This window comes from Primulina huaijiensis, chromosome 15 (genome assembly GCF_012295235.1).
Source record: "Primulina huaijiensis isolate GDHJ02 chromosome 15, ASM1229523v2, whole genome shotgun sequence".
In the NCBI taxonomy this organism is placed as follows: domain Eukaryota; kingdom Viridiplantae; phylum Streptophyta; class Magnoliopsida; order Lamiales; family Gesneriaceae; genus Primulina; species Primulina huaijiensis.
The window spans coordinates 20,612,064-20,629,652 of record NC_133320.1 but is presented as its reverse complement, the minus strand read 5'-3'; the positions used below and the strand labels follow the sequence as shown (position 1 = coordinate 20,629,652).

Genomic DNA, 17,589 nt, shown 5'->3' with positions numbered 1-17,589 from the left:
CTATAAATACCAGGTTTGGGTGTCTAATTGAGCATTCAATATATTCACTATATTGTTTTCAGTAGCACCCTTAGCTGCTCTTCACTCATATCCTCAGTCTCTGATTTGAGCGTAGGAGGGGCTACGTCAGGACACCCTCCCGGCCCCCTTCTAACGGTCTTTTTCGTGATTTCAGGCTCAGGGAAAATTCAAAGCATGCGTCTAAACTAGTGACACTTGCTGGAATCGGACCCTAAATTTCCCGTGAGTATCAAACGTGTTCAAATATTTCGAGCCAAACTCGAACCCGATCCCTAATTCGAACCGAACGCGTATAATTTTTTAAAAATTTTCGAGTTTTGAATCGAGCTCAAGCTCGAATATATCTATTTAGAACTGAATTTGAGCTTTAAAATTTTCAGTATATTCGGCTTGATTCGGTTCGTCATTTGAGAATACATACTCGTTCACACACCTCTCATGATGTCGATCGCAACGGACACACGTCTCTTGTTTCTCGACAACAACCAGAGTTGTGTTTCCCACCCAAGAGACATCGAAGGCTCTAATGGAAGAGATAATTGCACACGCTGCAACCAAAGCGATGGCATTTTGAACCTTGTTTGATACGTGTGATAATGTGGAATTGTGGGTTGGTTTTGGGGGGTTAATTATTTTTTGTTTGATACTTTTTTAACAAACTCCATGAATCACCCATGCAAATTATTAGGTTGTAGTAAACTTGAGAAAATAAACTCATGTCCCCCTTTATTAAAAATTCATATTTTAAATATACCATTTTATTTCATAATTTTCTTTTTGCTCCAGCATAAAAAAAGAACCAACATTCTATTTCCTNATAATGTTATTTTATTTTCTTGATAGAAAGAATACAATATTGATTAAATAGAACAATTACAAAATGGGAGTGTACATGTAAATTGTCAAGTAAAATGACCAAATAAAGAAATTATGAACTCAATCTAAGCATCCACGAACAATTCCAAGTCCTTGATGACTTCGACGCATTGGGGAATTATATCCTTGGTCATGAATCCAAGTGGGTTGGCGAAGCGGACGGGTGTATGGATTCCACTGTTTCGGGTGCATATGATTCTTGATGATGAGATGTCGTTCATGATCTCAGCGCAGTCGCTCCTCGGCGATGCAACCGCCTGCACCTCGCATATTTCTTTCTCGTGATCCCCGGCCACCGACAGACTGTAGTGGCCGTCGGAGTTGGCTACACCCTCCACGCTGTATGTCACTGCTTTCGTTATCGTGTCCGTGCACACCAATCTCACCTTAGCACCTGCAAGTTCGTGAACATCATGTTTAACGCACAAGATGGATCATGGATCGAAATTTATGCATGCATGGATATATATATATATATATATAGACACACACACACACACACACATATATTGAAGCATACCTGGGAGTCTCTGGCTGAGCTTGGTCTGAAACTGAAGTCGGCATGGGTCGCAGTAGACGTCGCCTTCAACGTTGAACACTTCTTGGGAATGGGCGTGGGCAGCGGCAGCGGCAAAGGCCATGATGCAGAACGCAGAGATGAGAGCAACAGCCTTTGCCATTATTTATTTATTCTTCTTTCTTCTTTTTTTCTCTCCTCTCTTTTTGTTTGCGTAGTACAATTTGTAAACTTGGTGTTGGAAGATTTTATAGAGGATGAAATGGGAGGAAAAGTCATGAATGTTCGATCTTCTCTCTGCTATGTTTAAGGACATCCATTGAGGAGAGACAATGGTTCCTTATTTTCCGTTGGTTGGGGAATGAGGTTTTGAGGCTAAAAATATATCTACCAATTCTGATCCTACAATTATCAAATTGGAAGTCTATTCCAAGAAAAATTCTCTATTTTATTCTATATATAAGTTTGATGTACAAGCCGTAGTGTGTGAAATTTACAATAATTGTGTATTTGTATGTGTAATTTAAATAACTTTTGAACTCCTCTTTGGTGACAAACAGAAAAAGGAATCGGATTGATTTAGTGTTCACATGTTAAAAGCACATAACAATCATAAACATGAACTAACATTATAATGTTCAATTGGAATACATAAAAAGAGCAAAGCAAGTCCACTAAAATCTTGCCTGGAATAAGAGTAGAATGATCGAATGATCCCTTTCCTTTCACGATGGGCCATAGATCAGACAGGTCTATAGTGCAGTAAATGGCCAGCGCTTGTCATACCCGCAAGAATCCCTCTGTTCGTCGTGAAGAATGGTGTAATTCGAGCTACTCACATTTCTAAAATAGCATGACTCATCACCGATGAAATGGTATTCCTGTTGGGTGCTCCCTAATCCAGAGACCACTAAATTGCCTTTTACAAGCATGTAGCCCTGTCCATTTTGCAAATTCTTGAGCTTACTCGAGGAGGATGCAGATTCTGAAGTCTCTTCCTCCTCCTCTTCAAGATCTAGAGTCACGTTTGCTACAGAAACATACATTCCATTCCCTTTATCAATGCTATCAGAGTGGAGGTGTAATCCAAACTTCTTGAATGATATGGCGGAGAGATTGAAAGGTGATGAAAGCATATTACCAATACTGTTATTTAAATTTATTACTTGTTGTAAAATCTGCAAATTCCCCTCATTTCCCAAAGACATAAAATTACTGTAATCAAATTCTTGACGTGATTTGGTTGTGATCACTCCATGGGATGATTCAACCCAACCACTTGAAACTATAGACCTAGTAACATTTGTAACAAACGATCCATCAAAACCGGTGAAGTTGGATAAAAGAGATAAGGTAAGAGGTGAACTATTGTGTTCCACCAACTTCCCTTGCGTCTTCTGGCTCCTTTTATCCAACCAAAGATGCAAATTTGCATCAACATACCAAACATTTAAAGCATTTGTTACACTAAACGTAAACTTATGATCTTTTCCATCTAGTATTGTACCCAAGAACGGCGTGATCTCAATGTCATAAGAAGGGAGATCGAACGAACCTATTCCGGTTATTGGTCTCCACAAGAGGGGATTCACACCTCCCGTGTATATCACAGTAAACGGCCAAATTGCACCGACAATGTAACCATCCAAGCTAACAACAACCTCCCTAAAAGGCCCATTACCTGCCACACCAGTGAGATTATTTGCGTAAATGTACTCATTCGGATAATTCCCAAACCAAAACTCATCATTCTCATGAAATGAAACATACACTTCCAGCACCGCCCTGTACACATTCGGTGGAATCTTGAATTCCTCACCCTTCAAATCCTTTGAATTCTCGATCTCAAACCAAAGTCCATCATTTAAAGGTAAATTTCTTGAAATTGGCTGAATCAAATCGGCCCCAAAATCAAATAAATCGTTAGAATCAACCCCATTATTCGTGTAACTTCCTTCAGAAGGATAATAATGAAAAGTAACATTTACATGGTACACGCCGGTATAAGTACTATCAACAATGTTGCCTAAATAAACAGCGAGAGTCTGATTTGTCATCAGCAAGGAATAATACCTCGTAACATCTTTCTTAACTGTCCAAACGATTCCAGTTGCTCTAGGCTCCGCAGTACAACTCCTTAGAATCTCAACCCCACCAAGCCAAACACCAAAGATTCTATCAAATTGCCTGCCTTTGCAAGCTGCTGTCCATTCAAGAACGATTTTTGCAAGTTTCTGGTGGAAGGAGCAATGTGAAGTGGGGCTGTAATCTGCAAAAACTGGGGGCTTACCGTATGTGTAGGCGAAGTCGTGTTGGAGTGCTAAATATGAGCAAGGTTTGGTTTTGGGAAGAGGAATGGGTTTGGTGACTTCAAAGAAAGTAGTGGGAAGGGTAACGCCTGAAGGAGGCTCCGAAATGAGCATTGATCGGAAAAGGGATGTAGTTTGGCGGAGGTTTGCGGCGGAGGGCGGCAGGTTGCGGATGAGGAAGAGACAAAAGAGGAAGAGAATAAACGATGAAGCCATTTACTGAAGACTTGAGAGTAGTTGGTCTGTAGAATGTAGACTGGTGGATTGTCACATAACAAAATTTGAGGTGATTCCTACACCTCCTCCAGTTTGTTTTTTTAAGGCAAGAAGTTAGTACTACCATCCGAATAAAAAATAAATTCATTAATATATTTTTTTTTGTTTATATTATATAAGATGTTTGCACGAATATCTGAACAACAACAATTCATGTATCGATCAGTATTTTATGTTTTGTACAAGATGTTCCCAAAACACGCCAGGAGTAGCATTGGTAGCATAGAATGGTTCCAAAAATTTGTAATGTTCAGATTTTTTTGTTATCAGGAAATGTCCAACGCCTCGATTGTCTCCTGAACTTTGAAACCTCCGATCATTTGTCTCCCAAACATTGCAACAAATATATTTGAGTTCATCTGAAAATAGATCTAGGGTAATCCAATGAACTGAAAATACCAGGCCCAAAGAAACAATGTCAAAGTCCCTTCAATCCCCTCAACAGAAATCAGCAATGGAATTATCAAAATTTTAAATGTAGTTTTCAGCAAATTCAAGTGCAGTGTAAGCTTACTTCCACGATATTAATAGTTTATTCTTAGGTTTCTTTCCCCTCGATTTTCTTAGCTAAGTCGTGTAACTCATTTCGAGTAACGAAGTCTTTTTCCAGGGTATAAACACACACACAAATTCATTTCTCAACACTTCTCTTTTTAGAGTGTTCCCCTATGTTGGAATTGACGATTAAATTAAGAATCCTAGCATTCAAGTCTCGTAGTGCAACGCATAAAAAAAGTTCACCAGCTTCGACTGATCATTGAGATAATCAGTAAAATTAAATTTGAATGGATTCTCGAATGTTTTTAAAATCTATGGCAATTTACTAATATAAATCATTAAGTTGATATGATGTATTTTTAAATTGTTCAATCCAAACTCTCTCGTACTTTGGTGGCTAATCTACGTTACCAGTTCAACTTAACTACATCAGATTTCGGGTTCTCTTCTTCAAACAGAGCAAAAACTCAGATCAATTCGAAGAACAGATCAACTTAGATGAAGCAATTACATGGGCATCAGAACAAAAAGGGCCTATTCATGAAAATGAATATTCACAGTTGGACAATTTGCATGTCCGTGTTTTCGTCTTCTCAACAAGCACCATAAACCGGCAGCATGTCTCAGGTCTCACAACCAATAAAGGCAAAAAGAGAAAAACCGGTCACTAGTCCAAATTGATGAAGTACTCCTCAGGAACATAAAATTTTAGTCCGATAGCCTGCAAATATCCACATTCCAGAGAAGTTAATTATAATGTAATATGTAAGATACTGAGTAGGCTTATGAAAGGGGTACGGTACACTATGATGACACAGACATGGCGATCCACAAACAAACATAAGCTCCAACCATACAACAATGTGTAGAGGTTGAGCAACAATGCAAGTGCTTGCAGAGGCAATGAGACATGTTGTGGTCAACCAATTAGCTCCATGGTGGACAGATAAAAAAAAAAAAGTAGTTCCATGGTGGAGCTTTTGTTGGTTTCTCAGGACTTGAGTAGAATTTCAAATAAAACTGAGGCAAGCATGGGTAAGAAAGGGGAAAAAAGGAATCGATGGGGCATGCAAGTTCCCTTGTTTCCTCTAACTCCCCACCAAATCCCAAACTTAGATCAAATTGCAGCATTAGTTCAAGAATCTGTAGAGATGACTAAGCTAAAAGAAACAAGTCATGTAACATTTTAGAAACTCTATTTGATATATAATGAATTTAAGTTAACATCATTTCGTAGAACCTGCGCAAATTTGATGTCAGCATCACTGTGATCGTCTGGTCTTCCAGCCGCATCACCCACATAAAAGGATCTACAAGTAGAGTAAATAAGTCAGGCCATTAACCTAGCATTTAAATTTTTCGCATCACTATAAGGAGAAAGAGGAAGTAAACAATAACTGATTCGTGTCAACTGGGAGGCCAGAATTGAATTCCTTCTCCATAATTTTCCACATCCCGGGTTCTGGCTTACGAAAGGGATCCTCTGGTACACCATAACTCAAACCACAAGCAATAAAAACCTGAAATGTTACTTTTCTTAATATTTCCAGTTGTCCAAGCAATCATTACTTCATCACATGCACACTCGAAAAAACGGGAAAAAATGGGTATCAGCCAATGAAACATAAAACATTTCTGCATCCAGAAACCACATATTTTTCATTCGAGCAGCGGTATGCTGTAAAATGCTGGGGATGTTATAATGGTCATACAGAAAGGGAAGTATACATGGAAGTTTTTACTCTAAAAACAGAGTTTCCATCATCAAAGGCCACATTTTTCCCATTATATTTCCAGCTTGATTATTTCTAAGCTGGAGCTGGTGTCTGCCAAACAACAACCAATAATGAACTTTGAACACTCAAGCAAAACAACAGGATAGGCAACAAACATTTGAAATGCTAGAACTTGTCCAAACTAGAGACTGCATCAAGCAGATCTCCAGTCTTGCAATCAAGTCAAAGAGCTTTATTTATGTTAAATGTACCATATCGACTACATTGAATTCTTGGGAGTTGTGTAAATGGATTTGGACAATTCTCCTCTTTGAGCTAGCTTTTGGGTGGAGTAAGGTCCAAGTCCATAATCTTAACATTGTATTTGAAACTAGACTCACTGTTATGTGTTGGACATTCCTTATAGATCACTCGACAATATCTTGTAAATTTCACGCTCCAATTGTTCATTACTGAGAGTGAGAGGCCGCGTCAGATGTCCAACATCGGTTGGATTATAGACTAGGACAATCCCCCTAAGTTAATTTTTTAGGTGAAATTAGACCCAAATCCATAATCTTCACACTTTGGTCCACATTACATTATAGGGTTCAACTGAATCTACTAATCTTGTTTCTCATATTGAACAACTAACATACGTAGGGTTGAAGAGAAATCACATTACAATAAACTCATTAGTACGAAGAATAAGATAAAGAAGATTTATTCAAAATAAATCAGAACTGTTTTCTGATAGATATCAGTGTTACCACAAGCACTAAACAATCAATAAAATAATATTTATTTCGGGGAAAAAGGACAAGGCTGACGTACAAAATGAAAAAGAATTCACACTGATAAGTCAACAGAACATATCATATATGGAGGTCACAAGCACATCTATCATTTGAGAACACTTATTAAAGCTAAAAAAATTCTGGACAAGTATATCGTGGATCACAATTGTTCCAAAGCTCTGCCAAATAGAACACGAGTCTCTGTAGAGACAGCAAATAAACCTGAATGGGGACCTTCACAAGCTTAATGAAATTCTCAAGTCGTCCAAGTTTGGAATCAACAGCTACCTGCCTCTTATTCTTCCAGCGCTCTATATTGGACTCATTGGTAAAAATAACCTATTGAAGGGGCCAATTATACAGTCAACATTCATTCCAAATTCTTAGTTAATCCTGTATAATACAATATCATGCAAACAGATTCGGAGAGCCTGAAAGAAAAAGGAGCACAAACCAGCTTGTAGCCATCATTATACAAGTTCTGAAGTTTCTCAGGTATTGAAGGATACATAACGGACCATGCATCAGCACCCACTCTAGGATAAAAAGAACATAATTGAATAATCATTTTAATGCATCAGGTGATTCAGCTTCAGAAAGCCTTAATCAATCCAATAAGTTCTGGTCATATTAGATCAATCACCAAGTGACCATGATATGTCAAAATATTACTGCATTTAACAATGATCTGATGCAATTAACTAAAAAAGGCTTCAAGTTAAGCAGACTCATGCATACTGTTAATTTTTTCTTCCACGAATAGCAGCAAGCATAGAACTACTGATCTTTGCAAGGGAAAAACATTAACAATAGAATAGAATTTGTTCAAGGACCCTCTAGAATAATTTTCCATTTTATATCAGCTGTTCAGAAAGGTAGAATCAATGGTTCACGGTTTTACAAGAACAACTTATTACAACAATTAGGCACAGGCTCAAACAGTTTACCACACATACAAGAATCACGCAGTTAAAAAAAACAGTTCAAAATATCATAAAGTGCCTTCAACACCAGTAAGCTTATACCTTTTCACAGATGTCTTTGCAAGGCACCCATCAAAATCAAAGGCTGCAATCTTTCGTGAATCATGAAGACCAACATCCTACCAATAAAAATTCCAAAAAAGCTGATTTCCAGAAGTTAATGGGTTATGCCGCATGAAAATTCTCTAAAATTGATTAGTATTACTCGCACATAAACAGAAGATATACAAATTAGATCGACAGAAATAAAAGAATAAATTTTCCAAAGTCAGAACACTAAAATGACATTTCAGTTAGAAGCAACTTAGGGACATGTAGAGAGTCAAGAAACGAGTAACTATTTACACAGAACACGGATATTGTATTGAAAAACAATATTGATACAAAAATGGTAATCCAGTAGTCTATCATCCTTGCCCCTCTTTGTAATGAAAAACACCATCATTTAAGACATGTGCTTACCCGTTCAAGAAATATGATGGTCTGGAATGCCTTCCATTTAGGCCATAATATAGCATCCTGAAATGAGGGAATGATTTCAAAAAACTTTGTAAAAGCGGAAATTCTGGTAAAACAAAAAAATTATACAATAAAATACCCAAAAGAAATATTTAAGTTAGAGATGGCCTGGAGAGAGATGCAATAAGTGCATCATACAGTACGAAAACTCCCAAAAACAACCACAAATACAATCTGGCATAAAAAGTTATTATGGTTCATACCTTGTACCCGTCTTTGATATCAGAAGTGGATATGGACATCTCCAGCTTTCCCTCATCCTCATATCCAAACTATACAAAATTTTGTCACGTAACAGAATATAAACAAAAGCATTGCTTCCAAATATCCTGGAAAATTTATTAGCTAAAAACAATTCGAAAAGCACCACGATACTTGATAGCATCATCGAAAGACTCAATAACTGATTATAAATATCTTAAAAATAACTCCCCAATTAGTAATATATGATCGCAGGGATCACCAAAATCAGTGACACCAGCAGAAAACTGGTGTGGTAAAGGATCAACTTTTTAGGAAGGAGCGACTTTTTAAGCAATTTATTCACACTAGAGCACATACAATTGCAAAGACAAATTTGAAAAAACAGCCACAAGAACACTGGTAAAATCCACAGAAGCTTGGCCAGTTATTAAACTCAGATAGTAGACGATCATAACTGTAAGATTTAAAGGGCTTAAGCTCACACAACACCTTAGAAAATCAATACATCACAGAGCTTATGCATCCAAACACCTGGTCTCACTCTCTCTATTCACTAACTAGGCCGCAGGATTCCACTATATTACAATATAATCCACTAACTGAATCCAATAAACAATTTACTACGTACAGATCTTAAATCTCCAAAAATTCTGAAAAAGAAAGTGGATTTCAAAATTATTACATTTCCAGGCTAACTTTCATATAGCTCAGCCTTCTACGCTTTGTAGCTAAGAGTACATGTCTAAAACAGAAAACATAAATAATGTTCTTTTGGAGAAATGGTTTTGGGAGATGAAAAAAATGTGTAAAATTATTTTTTTAGGGGTATAATTTTTAGCATGCAGGTGAAATCATGTTTTGTCTAGTAAATATTATATCTGAATTGATATTTGTGGGAATATGTTAAAATTTTAAAATATAACTTATTGGAATAAAAAATAATAAGATAAAAGAATAATTCCGGGAAGTGCTGAAAAATTGAAGTACATGAATATATCTATATCTATGGTGTTTAAATCATGACCAAAATCTCAGAACTCGAAAAAAAGAGAGAAGGAAATAACAATGTTATACATCATAATTGTATCATCAATTTGGTTCCATGATCAATATAACGTGCAGTAGTCTACCTTTTGTTTCTTCAAGTTTCCTTGCCCCAACTCTTCCTCTTCGTCTGTGACACAAACCTAATATATGTGAAAAAAATTACAGTATCACATATATAAGTCAGGGCGAGATAATGAAAACAATTTAATTGTATGCCATCTTCAAGGAACTCATTTAGAAGCTCCATCAGCTGTCCCTTTTTTCCCTCAAATATGCAAAAGGTTAGATTTCTGCTCAGACTGATGATAGCTTCAGTACTGGATCAAATATCCAACATGCTACATATTAGAAGTTTCTCAGTGACATTGCTCTTCCTGAATAAGTCTAAACTATAGGCAATTCTCCGTGGCAGCGTTACCTTATTTGACGCTTGAATCACTTCATTCTCTAATTTCTTCAAAAAATCCCGATCACTGCTCTGCAATTGCACTCGATCGGATAATATATAAATAGGATTACGGTTATCTTTCAAAAGTAAAATATTACTACAAACTCATTTCTTCGCAAATTTTTTGGAAAACCCCTCTACAAAATCACATTATGGGTCAATATAGCCAACCAAATCTTCTTACATTCACAAGATATTTGCAGCTGAAATAGTGAATAAATTGACCAAAAACAACCAGAAAATCCCATCACATGTTCACCTTCAGGGATGAGAAACCAGCGATGGACTCAGCTGGTGAAATAGAACTAGACCCACTAGAAGGAAAACAATTCAAGTGATGCCATTTGGTCATGTCAAACCCTCGGGGGTCTTTGCTCACCATACCCAACCTTGGAGCACCGGAAGCAATAGATTTTGAGCATATTTTACACAATGATCGGCCCGACTTCGCATATTCAACAACGACTTTTGCTGCAGCTGGAGACGACGACATTGCTGCAGATACTATGAAAAGGAGCAAATGACAGCAATTTGGGGCTTTAGGGCTCAAGATACTTTGGTCAAGATCGATGTTAAAAACAAATTTGATTTGGGGATACGTTTGTTACTTTAGGAAATACTCGATCTTTCGAGCGAATGGAACTTATGGGCGTGACTTTCATCAGCATAAGCAGTGACTGAAAATCAAGTTTGTCAAGATAAACTGTATTACAAACAAATTTATACATGTTGGTTCAAAAAATTGTTGGTTGATTGAATCGAACTCCTGATAATTGTTTTAAGTATCAGAATGAATATGATATAATTGACTATCGAAATCTAATCTTAAATTTGAAATTTTGATCACATATAATTTTTCATATTTTAATCGCACATAAATTTTATTTAATTAAAATTAAAATTATCGACATTATATTTGTATAAAATATAGTTTCAAATAGTTTCGAAAAACAATATTTTTAACATAAAATATAATATTTTTTATGAATTAGTTGGAATTGAAAAACTATTTTACAAAGTTTACATTAAAAAGAATTTTATACGAATTTTTGTGAAATTCTCAATATAACGTGAAAGTTGACTTTTTGGTATTATTAGTGTTTGGCTCCCATTTCTTCAATTACTTGGCGGGCAAACAACAATGACAACCATCCTTGTCTCTAAATTATTTTCACACACATGGGTATATATGGGTGTCAAAATAAGTTATATCTATTTAATCGACTCTTCATATCATATGAAATAGACGTGTTGAATGACAATTTCTGGATCGATAAAGATGACATATCTACTCATTTCATTTCAACCCATCATATTAGACATAAAATTAACTAAACTTGTCTCGTCATACAATATTTACATCAATTGATATCATATTAAAATAATAGATTTGAGATTAACTACATAACAATAATTCAAAAATTTAATCGAGAGGATGTATGGCACGAATAACCAGAACTTGTAATCAGCTGTTCCTTTTTCCCCTATTTATAATATTGGTTCTAATTTATTTATTTTCGCATAAATAATTACTATAATAATTTATCGATAAATATGTAATTTTCAAAAAAATTATTATCCCTTACAATTTTATTTAATTTTTATTACACACCAGCCAAACGCGGCCTTCCTGTTCCTCTATATATATGACCAGTACCAAATGGTGACATCTCCTAATATACCCAGCTGAGAAACTACTCAAAATTTTTCAATCAGTTATAACCTTTCGACGATGGCCGGAATCTCTCAAGATTGGGAGCCAGTAGTGATCCGGAAGAAGGCGCCTACAGCCGCCGCACGTAAAGATGAGAAAGCCGTGAACGCCGCCCGACGCTCGGGAGCTGAAATAGAAACCATCAAGAAGTGTGCGTATTCGTTATCTATGATATTGTATGATATATATCTTCGAATATATATGGTTTATTTATGATCTTTTATGTTTTATTTCTTGTCTTAGGGTAAATTTATATGGTTCGCCATGTGAAATGTGGCTGCTACAATAATTTCCCATCTCGTATTATTTTGATTTGGTAAAATTAGTTGTATTTTAGGGTTTTATTTTGTGTGTCGGATTTTTAGTGTTATCGTGGTAATTTTATTTATGCCTGTGCTGAAGTAGATTTGCAAGACCAATTATATAGATGTTATTCAATTGAACCAATTGTCTCTTCCGGGAAAAATATATACAAAAAGTTTGATATTTTTTTCCTCAAATTGAGGCGATGCACTTATGCTATCATGACCTGTGTTTCGTGTGCTTCTTGAAGCCAACCAGAATGTTAATTTTTTAAATAATTACAACTCTTGTTCAAATTGGAATTCGTTCTTGATTGAGTTTTAAGTGTTGTGTATGCAACCTCCTTTTCATTTTCATTGCTCTGCGAGATTATTATGTTTCTGTTATACTCTTTGTATCTTATGCATCTTTCTATCGAAGTCTAGATTGTTCATTTAGTATAGGTTTTTGTGACATGTGAAACCAAATATGAGCATGCCCTTGCTTATAATTGGGTCTAATTTTCCCTTAACACTTCCTGTTTGTCTTGTTTTTCCTAGACAATTTATTCTCCGATTCTAACTGTATATTAAACTGCAGCAACTGCGGGAACAAACAAGGCTGCTTCAAGCGGCACCTCTCTGAACACTAGGAAGCTTGATGAGGAAACAGAAAATTTGTCTCGTGAGTCGAACTTAGTTGCTTCTCATTATCATCATGTTGAATTAGTTCAATCTTTATGTTCACTTCATGAGTTTCGTAGTTCATTCTTGATATTCAAAAATTCATGTTGTTTGCGAATGGAAATTTCCCATCACACGAGCTAAGGTGTGAAATGTAATGGATACTTGAGTCATTGGGCCTGAAACTAACTTATGGAGTTGATTTTCCTCTCTGGGTTCTGCTTGTTTTTAAGATGAATGATTGGATGTACATAACCTCACTTGAAGCTACTCTACTTCTACCTAAAATGAAACTAACAAAATAAGGAAACTGAAAACAGGGCCTCTCACTCGTCTTGGTGATAAGTGGGTTGTATTGTTTTATGTTGCTTTAAACCTACCTTTTTTCATGCCTTCACTTCCATACGGCGTTCCATAATTTTTAGGAGTCATCTTTCGGTTAATTTCCAGCTTGGGAAGCTAGAGAGTGAAAGGAAATAAGAGAGAGGATTTATAGAAAACGAAATACGTAAGTCGCTAGTGGCCTCAATGTGAAAGCCAAAACAAAATCATAGGCACACACCAATTTGTAAACACAGATTAATAGGCCACACTTATCAAGTCGTTATTGGCTTCAATGTGAAAACCTAAACAAAATTATAGGCCTACCTTTTTTCATGCCCTCGTTTTTTCCATGCAGGTTTCCATTATCTTTAGGAGTCATCTTTCGGTTAATTTCCAGCTGGGGAATATAACTCTTCCGACATAATATCCCTATTATTGCCTTAGTGGCCTCAATGTAAAAACCAAAACAAAATACTCAGATAGATTTTTTTGAACTCTCACTTATCAAGTCTTATTATAGGCCACACACCAATTTGTAAACACAGATTAATCCACATTATTGGAAAACATTGACTTTGCACATCAATGGATCTCCCCAAATTCCAAAACATGTGAGCATCCACTTGTTCAACTCCTTTTGTTTTTGTTTGTGTACCAAGCTGCTGTCACCTGTGATTGGAGCTCGCTTCAATTTTTTCCTGTTTCACCCTCTTATCATGCTGGCACAGCCTTATCTCCCGCTTTTGCAACGAACCTAAATCTTATAAACCTGAACTTAAACAGCAGAAAGTTGGAAAGAATTGAAAACTCAAATGTGATACACCCTCCCATCTGCAACATTTTGTATTGGATAACAACCCAGTAGTAACAGAATCTGCTATCCTTCTCCTTCTTTGTACTCTATTTATTTTCTTGCTATCCCTATTACTCATCGTCGATTCGAAGCCAAAAGCCTCTTTTCTTTTTATTCCTTCAGTGTTTTGAGTCGTTTTAGTTTTGGACATGCTAATACTACGGGTTTCCTTGAATAATATGGAGAAGTGGATTGTACAATGAACAAAATTCTGGTTTCTTCTTTATTCCAGTGAATGATACTTTTAACTAAACAGTGTTTTGAATATCTACTTTTTCATGATAATCAGTTAATGATTCCGTGCAACTTGAGTTATCAACATTAAAGCTCGTATTCTTCTACTTTTACTTTGCCATAGATGACAGGGTTCCCACCGAATTGAAAAAGGCTATCATGCAAGCTCGAATAGATAAGAAACTGACACAGTCTCAACTTGCTCAGGTTCGTTATTTCTGTCTTTCCAGTTTCCTCCCATCTTTCTTGTTTGTGTCAGCATATAATTGGTAACTGGAATTTTCATTACTGGCTTCATTCTGCTGCAGTTAATAAATGAGAAACCCCAAGTCATTCAGGAATATGAATCTGGGAAGGCAATCCCAAATCAGCAGATAATATCTAAACTCGAGCGGGCTCTTGGTGCAAAACTAAGAGGAAAGAAATAAAAAGCAACCCGGGGAGTCGTTTGCACTTTCGTTGTTGACTTGATTCCTAAAAGTGGTGTGCCCATGAACTCGTCTTTTACTCATATTTTGGCCACTGTAATTGCTATTAACTCAGATTGTCCTAAGCCTGGTATGGGTTCTCATGAAGCATGAATCTCTTATGTAGTTGAATCAATAAAATCGTCCAAATCTGTCATCTGTGCATCTTTTCAAATCATTCTGCGTTTAAAATTTAATTATAGTGAATTACCCTTACGTAAAAACTAAAATCACTCTTGTATCATAGAACTTCCTTCTTTTTGGTTTTGGTGCTTATATATATATATATATATATATATATATATATAAACGAACTTTACAACCAGGGATAAAATACCCAAATATATTAAAAATATATTTGGGTATTTTATCCCTGGTTGTAAAGTTCGTTTTACTACCTTTTTTCTCCATTGTATTGTTAGAACATGCGAAGAAAACCACTATGAAACCAACTCTAAATGGCAACGGTCCTCCGGGCCTAACAGTATCAGCCTCTCTATAAAAGGACGTGATCTCGAGTTGTAGATACAACGTTGTAAGCACCTAAATTTGTCCGAGAGCTCGAGCCTCTGGTTGTCGGGTAAATGACGTCCCAGGCACTCACCTGTCTGGGTGATGACTCTCTATCCGAGATGTCTCGATAATAGTACCGCACTTTCTCTCGAGAGTAGACGATATCTTATCTCGATTAGTGTGTCTGACATATCTTATTGATTTGACATAATGGGAAAGTCAAGGTGGCGTGACAACAAGTAGGTGACGGCCAAAAGTGGTAAGTAGACACCGAAAACAATGAAAAATCATCATCTTCTTTCTATAAATAATAGGTTTGCTTTACATTTATTTCATTCATATATATTGACATATATTCACACATATATACACTAGAAGCATTTATTTCTATACACTTGTTTTCTTATCTTCAACTTGCTAACTTAAGCATCGGAGTGGTCACGTCGGAGACCCTTCCGACGCCCATTCACACGTTCGTTTTCTTGTGTTCAAGACATCACATAGCTCAGTTTTCTTTCATCATCTTCACACCAAGATCCGGTGGATTGTCCGACCCAGCTCACCTTATTCACCCTGATCACATCAATATATTTATAAAATAATTACCAAATATAACTATAAATTTATCAATATTTTAAAATACAATAATCATGCACACGTATTTTGAATTAATGTATTCCAATAACTCGATTCAATATTAGAAGGGCGACTGAGTGCTGGCACAACGCTCCATTTGGTCGGGACATTGTCCCCATTGGCTGGCAAGCATCCGACGCAATAAACACAAAATAGTAAATAAAATACGAAGATAATACCCACTATGACTCAAAAGTCAAAATAACGATAGATTTTTATTCCTAAAATGCCAATTTTTGACTCATCTTTCTCGAGTATGGACGGAGTGAACTTTCAGATAATAAAAACGTGAAAACGACAAAGAAAACAGCTTACACGATTCTTATCAAAGAGTGGATCGATCACCTTCAAAGTTCACGGTCTTCAGCAGATCCTCCATCTTTAGTTATTTTTTTAGTTAAAGAAAAACTAACAAAAATACAATAGCGTATAAGACATATAGTAGAACCCTAAAATAATAGAAGTTGGATGCTTTGGCGCTCATGTACGTAATCCCACAAAGATTATAAAACAAGTGAAATGATGGATTTAAAAATGATATTTTTCTCTATGTCGTGGTGGGTTTTTTGCGAACCCCGCCCATTTGTTTTTGTTTTTGTTTTGTTTTTTTTAAAGAGAACACAATACATGAGAGGGGACTAGACTAAAACTTTTAATAGGAAGTGGTCACAAAAACTTCCATAAATTCTAAGGTAGGGAAACCATATGCTATCTATTTTCCAAAGACTTCTAATAGATGTAGCAAACTATGCAATCACATTTCCTTAGCACAAATGTGAATACGATTAATTGAATATTCCAATAATATAGACTTGTTTTGACTTCTAACATGACATAGATTTTAATGTAAACGTCCAAGTGTAATGATCTATTAAAAAAATGAAGTTTTACGAGTTTTTAGAGTATATAAGCATTTGGTTAGTGATCATGAGTTCGATTCTTCCTAACAACACTTTCTCGGACAAACATGTTGCACCAGACTTGACCTGTGCGGTTTACTTGGTTAGCGTGATTTGCAATATATTGCGTTAATACGGAGGTTTATCCAGTGCACACCAAAGAGTAACGGTTGTGAGTTCTCACGTCGTATAAAAAATAATTTAGAAACCATGAATCAATCTCCATTTATAAAGAAAAAAGATTCATTCTGTTGACAACATCGATTCAAGATCCCGAACAATTGCTAGAAGCTTAGCTCGAGTGCTCATAAGACAGTAGAAATATAATAATAAGAAAACTAAAAGAACATAACCATGGGAATCCTATATGATCTCATAATAGAGTTTGAAGTGATATTTATACTACTTTGGTACGAAATTATTGCAAACAACTATAAATTTCGAAATAATAACTAAATTTCGATACCATCAAAAGAAACTACACAACTAAATTAAATAGCAATTGGACCTCAAGACACGATATTTCATCTTATGAATCTTGATTTCAGATGAGATACAAGTCAATCGATGGATTTGCGGATTTTTGTCGGCTTCAGTAAAATCGAAAGTACTAATTTAGCCAAAAAAGGATGGTTTTAATGATCAAGATAGTGACCATTTGATGGCTAGAAAAAAGCGAATTGGTCAGACAAACAATAAGCTTAATCTCAGTCAAAGTACTAAGTAGCTTTTCAGTCTCTCAACATCACATATATTAGTTTAATTAGGCCAAAA

General features: G+C 35.9%; 4 protein-coding genes across 7 annotated transcripts; 1 reads left to right on the top strand and 3 right to left on the bottom strand.

Moving 5' to 3' along the window:
* Positions 1-865: 865 nt before the first annotated feature.
* Positions 866-1,655, bottom strand: LOC140960125 (anther-specific protein LAT52-like). The gene is made up of 2 exons (XM_073418274.1): positions 1,418-1,655; positions 866-1,291 (listed from the first exon to the last, which is right to left on the bottom strand). Exons 1-2 carry the CDS (start codon positions 1,575-1,577, stop codon positions 963-965), a joined length of 489 nt encoding a protein of 162 aa, XP_073274375.1. The 5' UTR covers positions 1,578-1,655; the 3' UTR covers positions 866-962.
* A 320-nt stretch (positions 1,656-1,975) lies between these two features.
* Positions 1,976-4,020, bottom strand: LOC140960124 (peptide-N4-(N-acetyl-beta-glucosaminyl)asparagine amidase A-like). The gene has a single exon (XM_073418273.1). It carries the CDS (start codon positions 3,937-3,939, stop codon positions 2,167-2,169), a length of 1,773 nt encoding a protein of 590 aa, XP_073274374.1. The 5' UTR covers positions 3,940-4,020; the 3' UTR covers positions 1,976-2,166.
* Positions 4,021-4,802: 782 nt separating this feature from the next.
* On the bottom strand, positions 4,803-10,855 carry LOC140958183 (polynucleotide 3'-phosphatase ZDP-like). 4 transcript variants are annotated; one of them, XM_073415545.1, is made up of 11 exons: positions 10,470-10,852; positions 10,181-10,240; positions 9,846-9,902; positions 8,715-8,783; positions 8,455-8,511; positions 8,035-8,111; positions 7,464-7,545; positions 7,298-7,348; positions 5,896-6,017; positions 5,738-5,807; positions 4,803-5,218 (listed from the first exon to the last, which is right to left on the bottom strand). In XM_073415545.1, the coding sequence occupies exons 1-11, from the start codon at positions 10,701-10,703 to the stop codon at positions 5,165-5,167; spliced, it is 933 nt and encodes a 310-aa protein (XP_073271646.1). In that variant the 5' UTR covers positions 10,704-10,852; the 3' UTR covers positions 4,803-5,164. The 4 variants fall into 4 exon arrangements, with proteins under 4 accessions (XP_073271646.1, XP_073271645.1, XP_073271644.1 ...); XM_073415543.1 differs by having other exon boundaries at positions 4,806-5,218; positions 7,232-7,348; positions 10,470-10,845; XM_073415544.1 differs by lacking the exon at positions 10,181-10,240 and having other exon boundaries at positions 4,804-5,218; positions 7,232-7,348; positions 10,470-10,850.
* A 1,017-nt stretch (positions 10,856-11,872) lies between these two features.
* LOC140960589 (multiprotein-bridging factor 1b) lies at positions 11,873-14,926 on the top strand. Its single transcript, XM_073418901.1, has 4 exons — positions 11,873-12,075; positions 12,807-12,890; positions 14,425-14,507; positions 14,609-14,926. Exons 1-4 carry the CDS (start codon positions 11,943-11,945, stop codon positions 14,726-14,728), a joined length of 420 nt encoding a protein of 139 aa, XP_073275002.1. The 5' UTR covers positions 11,873-11,942; the 3' UTR covers positions 14,729-14,926.
* The last annotated feature ends 2,663 nt before the right edge of the window (positions 14,927-17,589 follow it).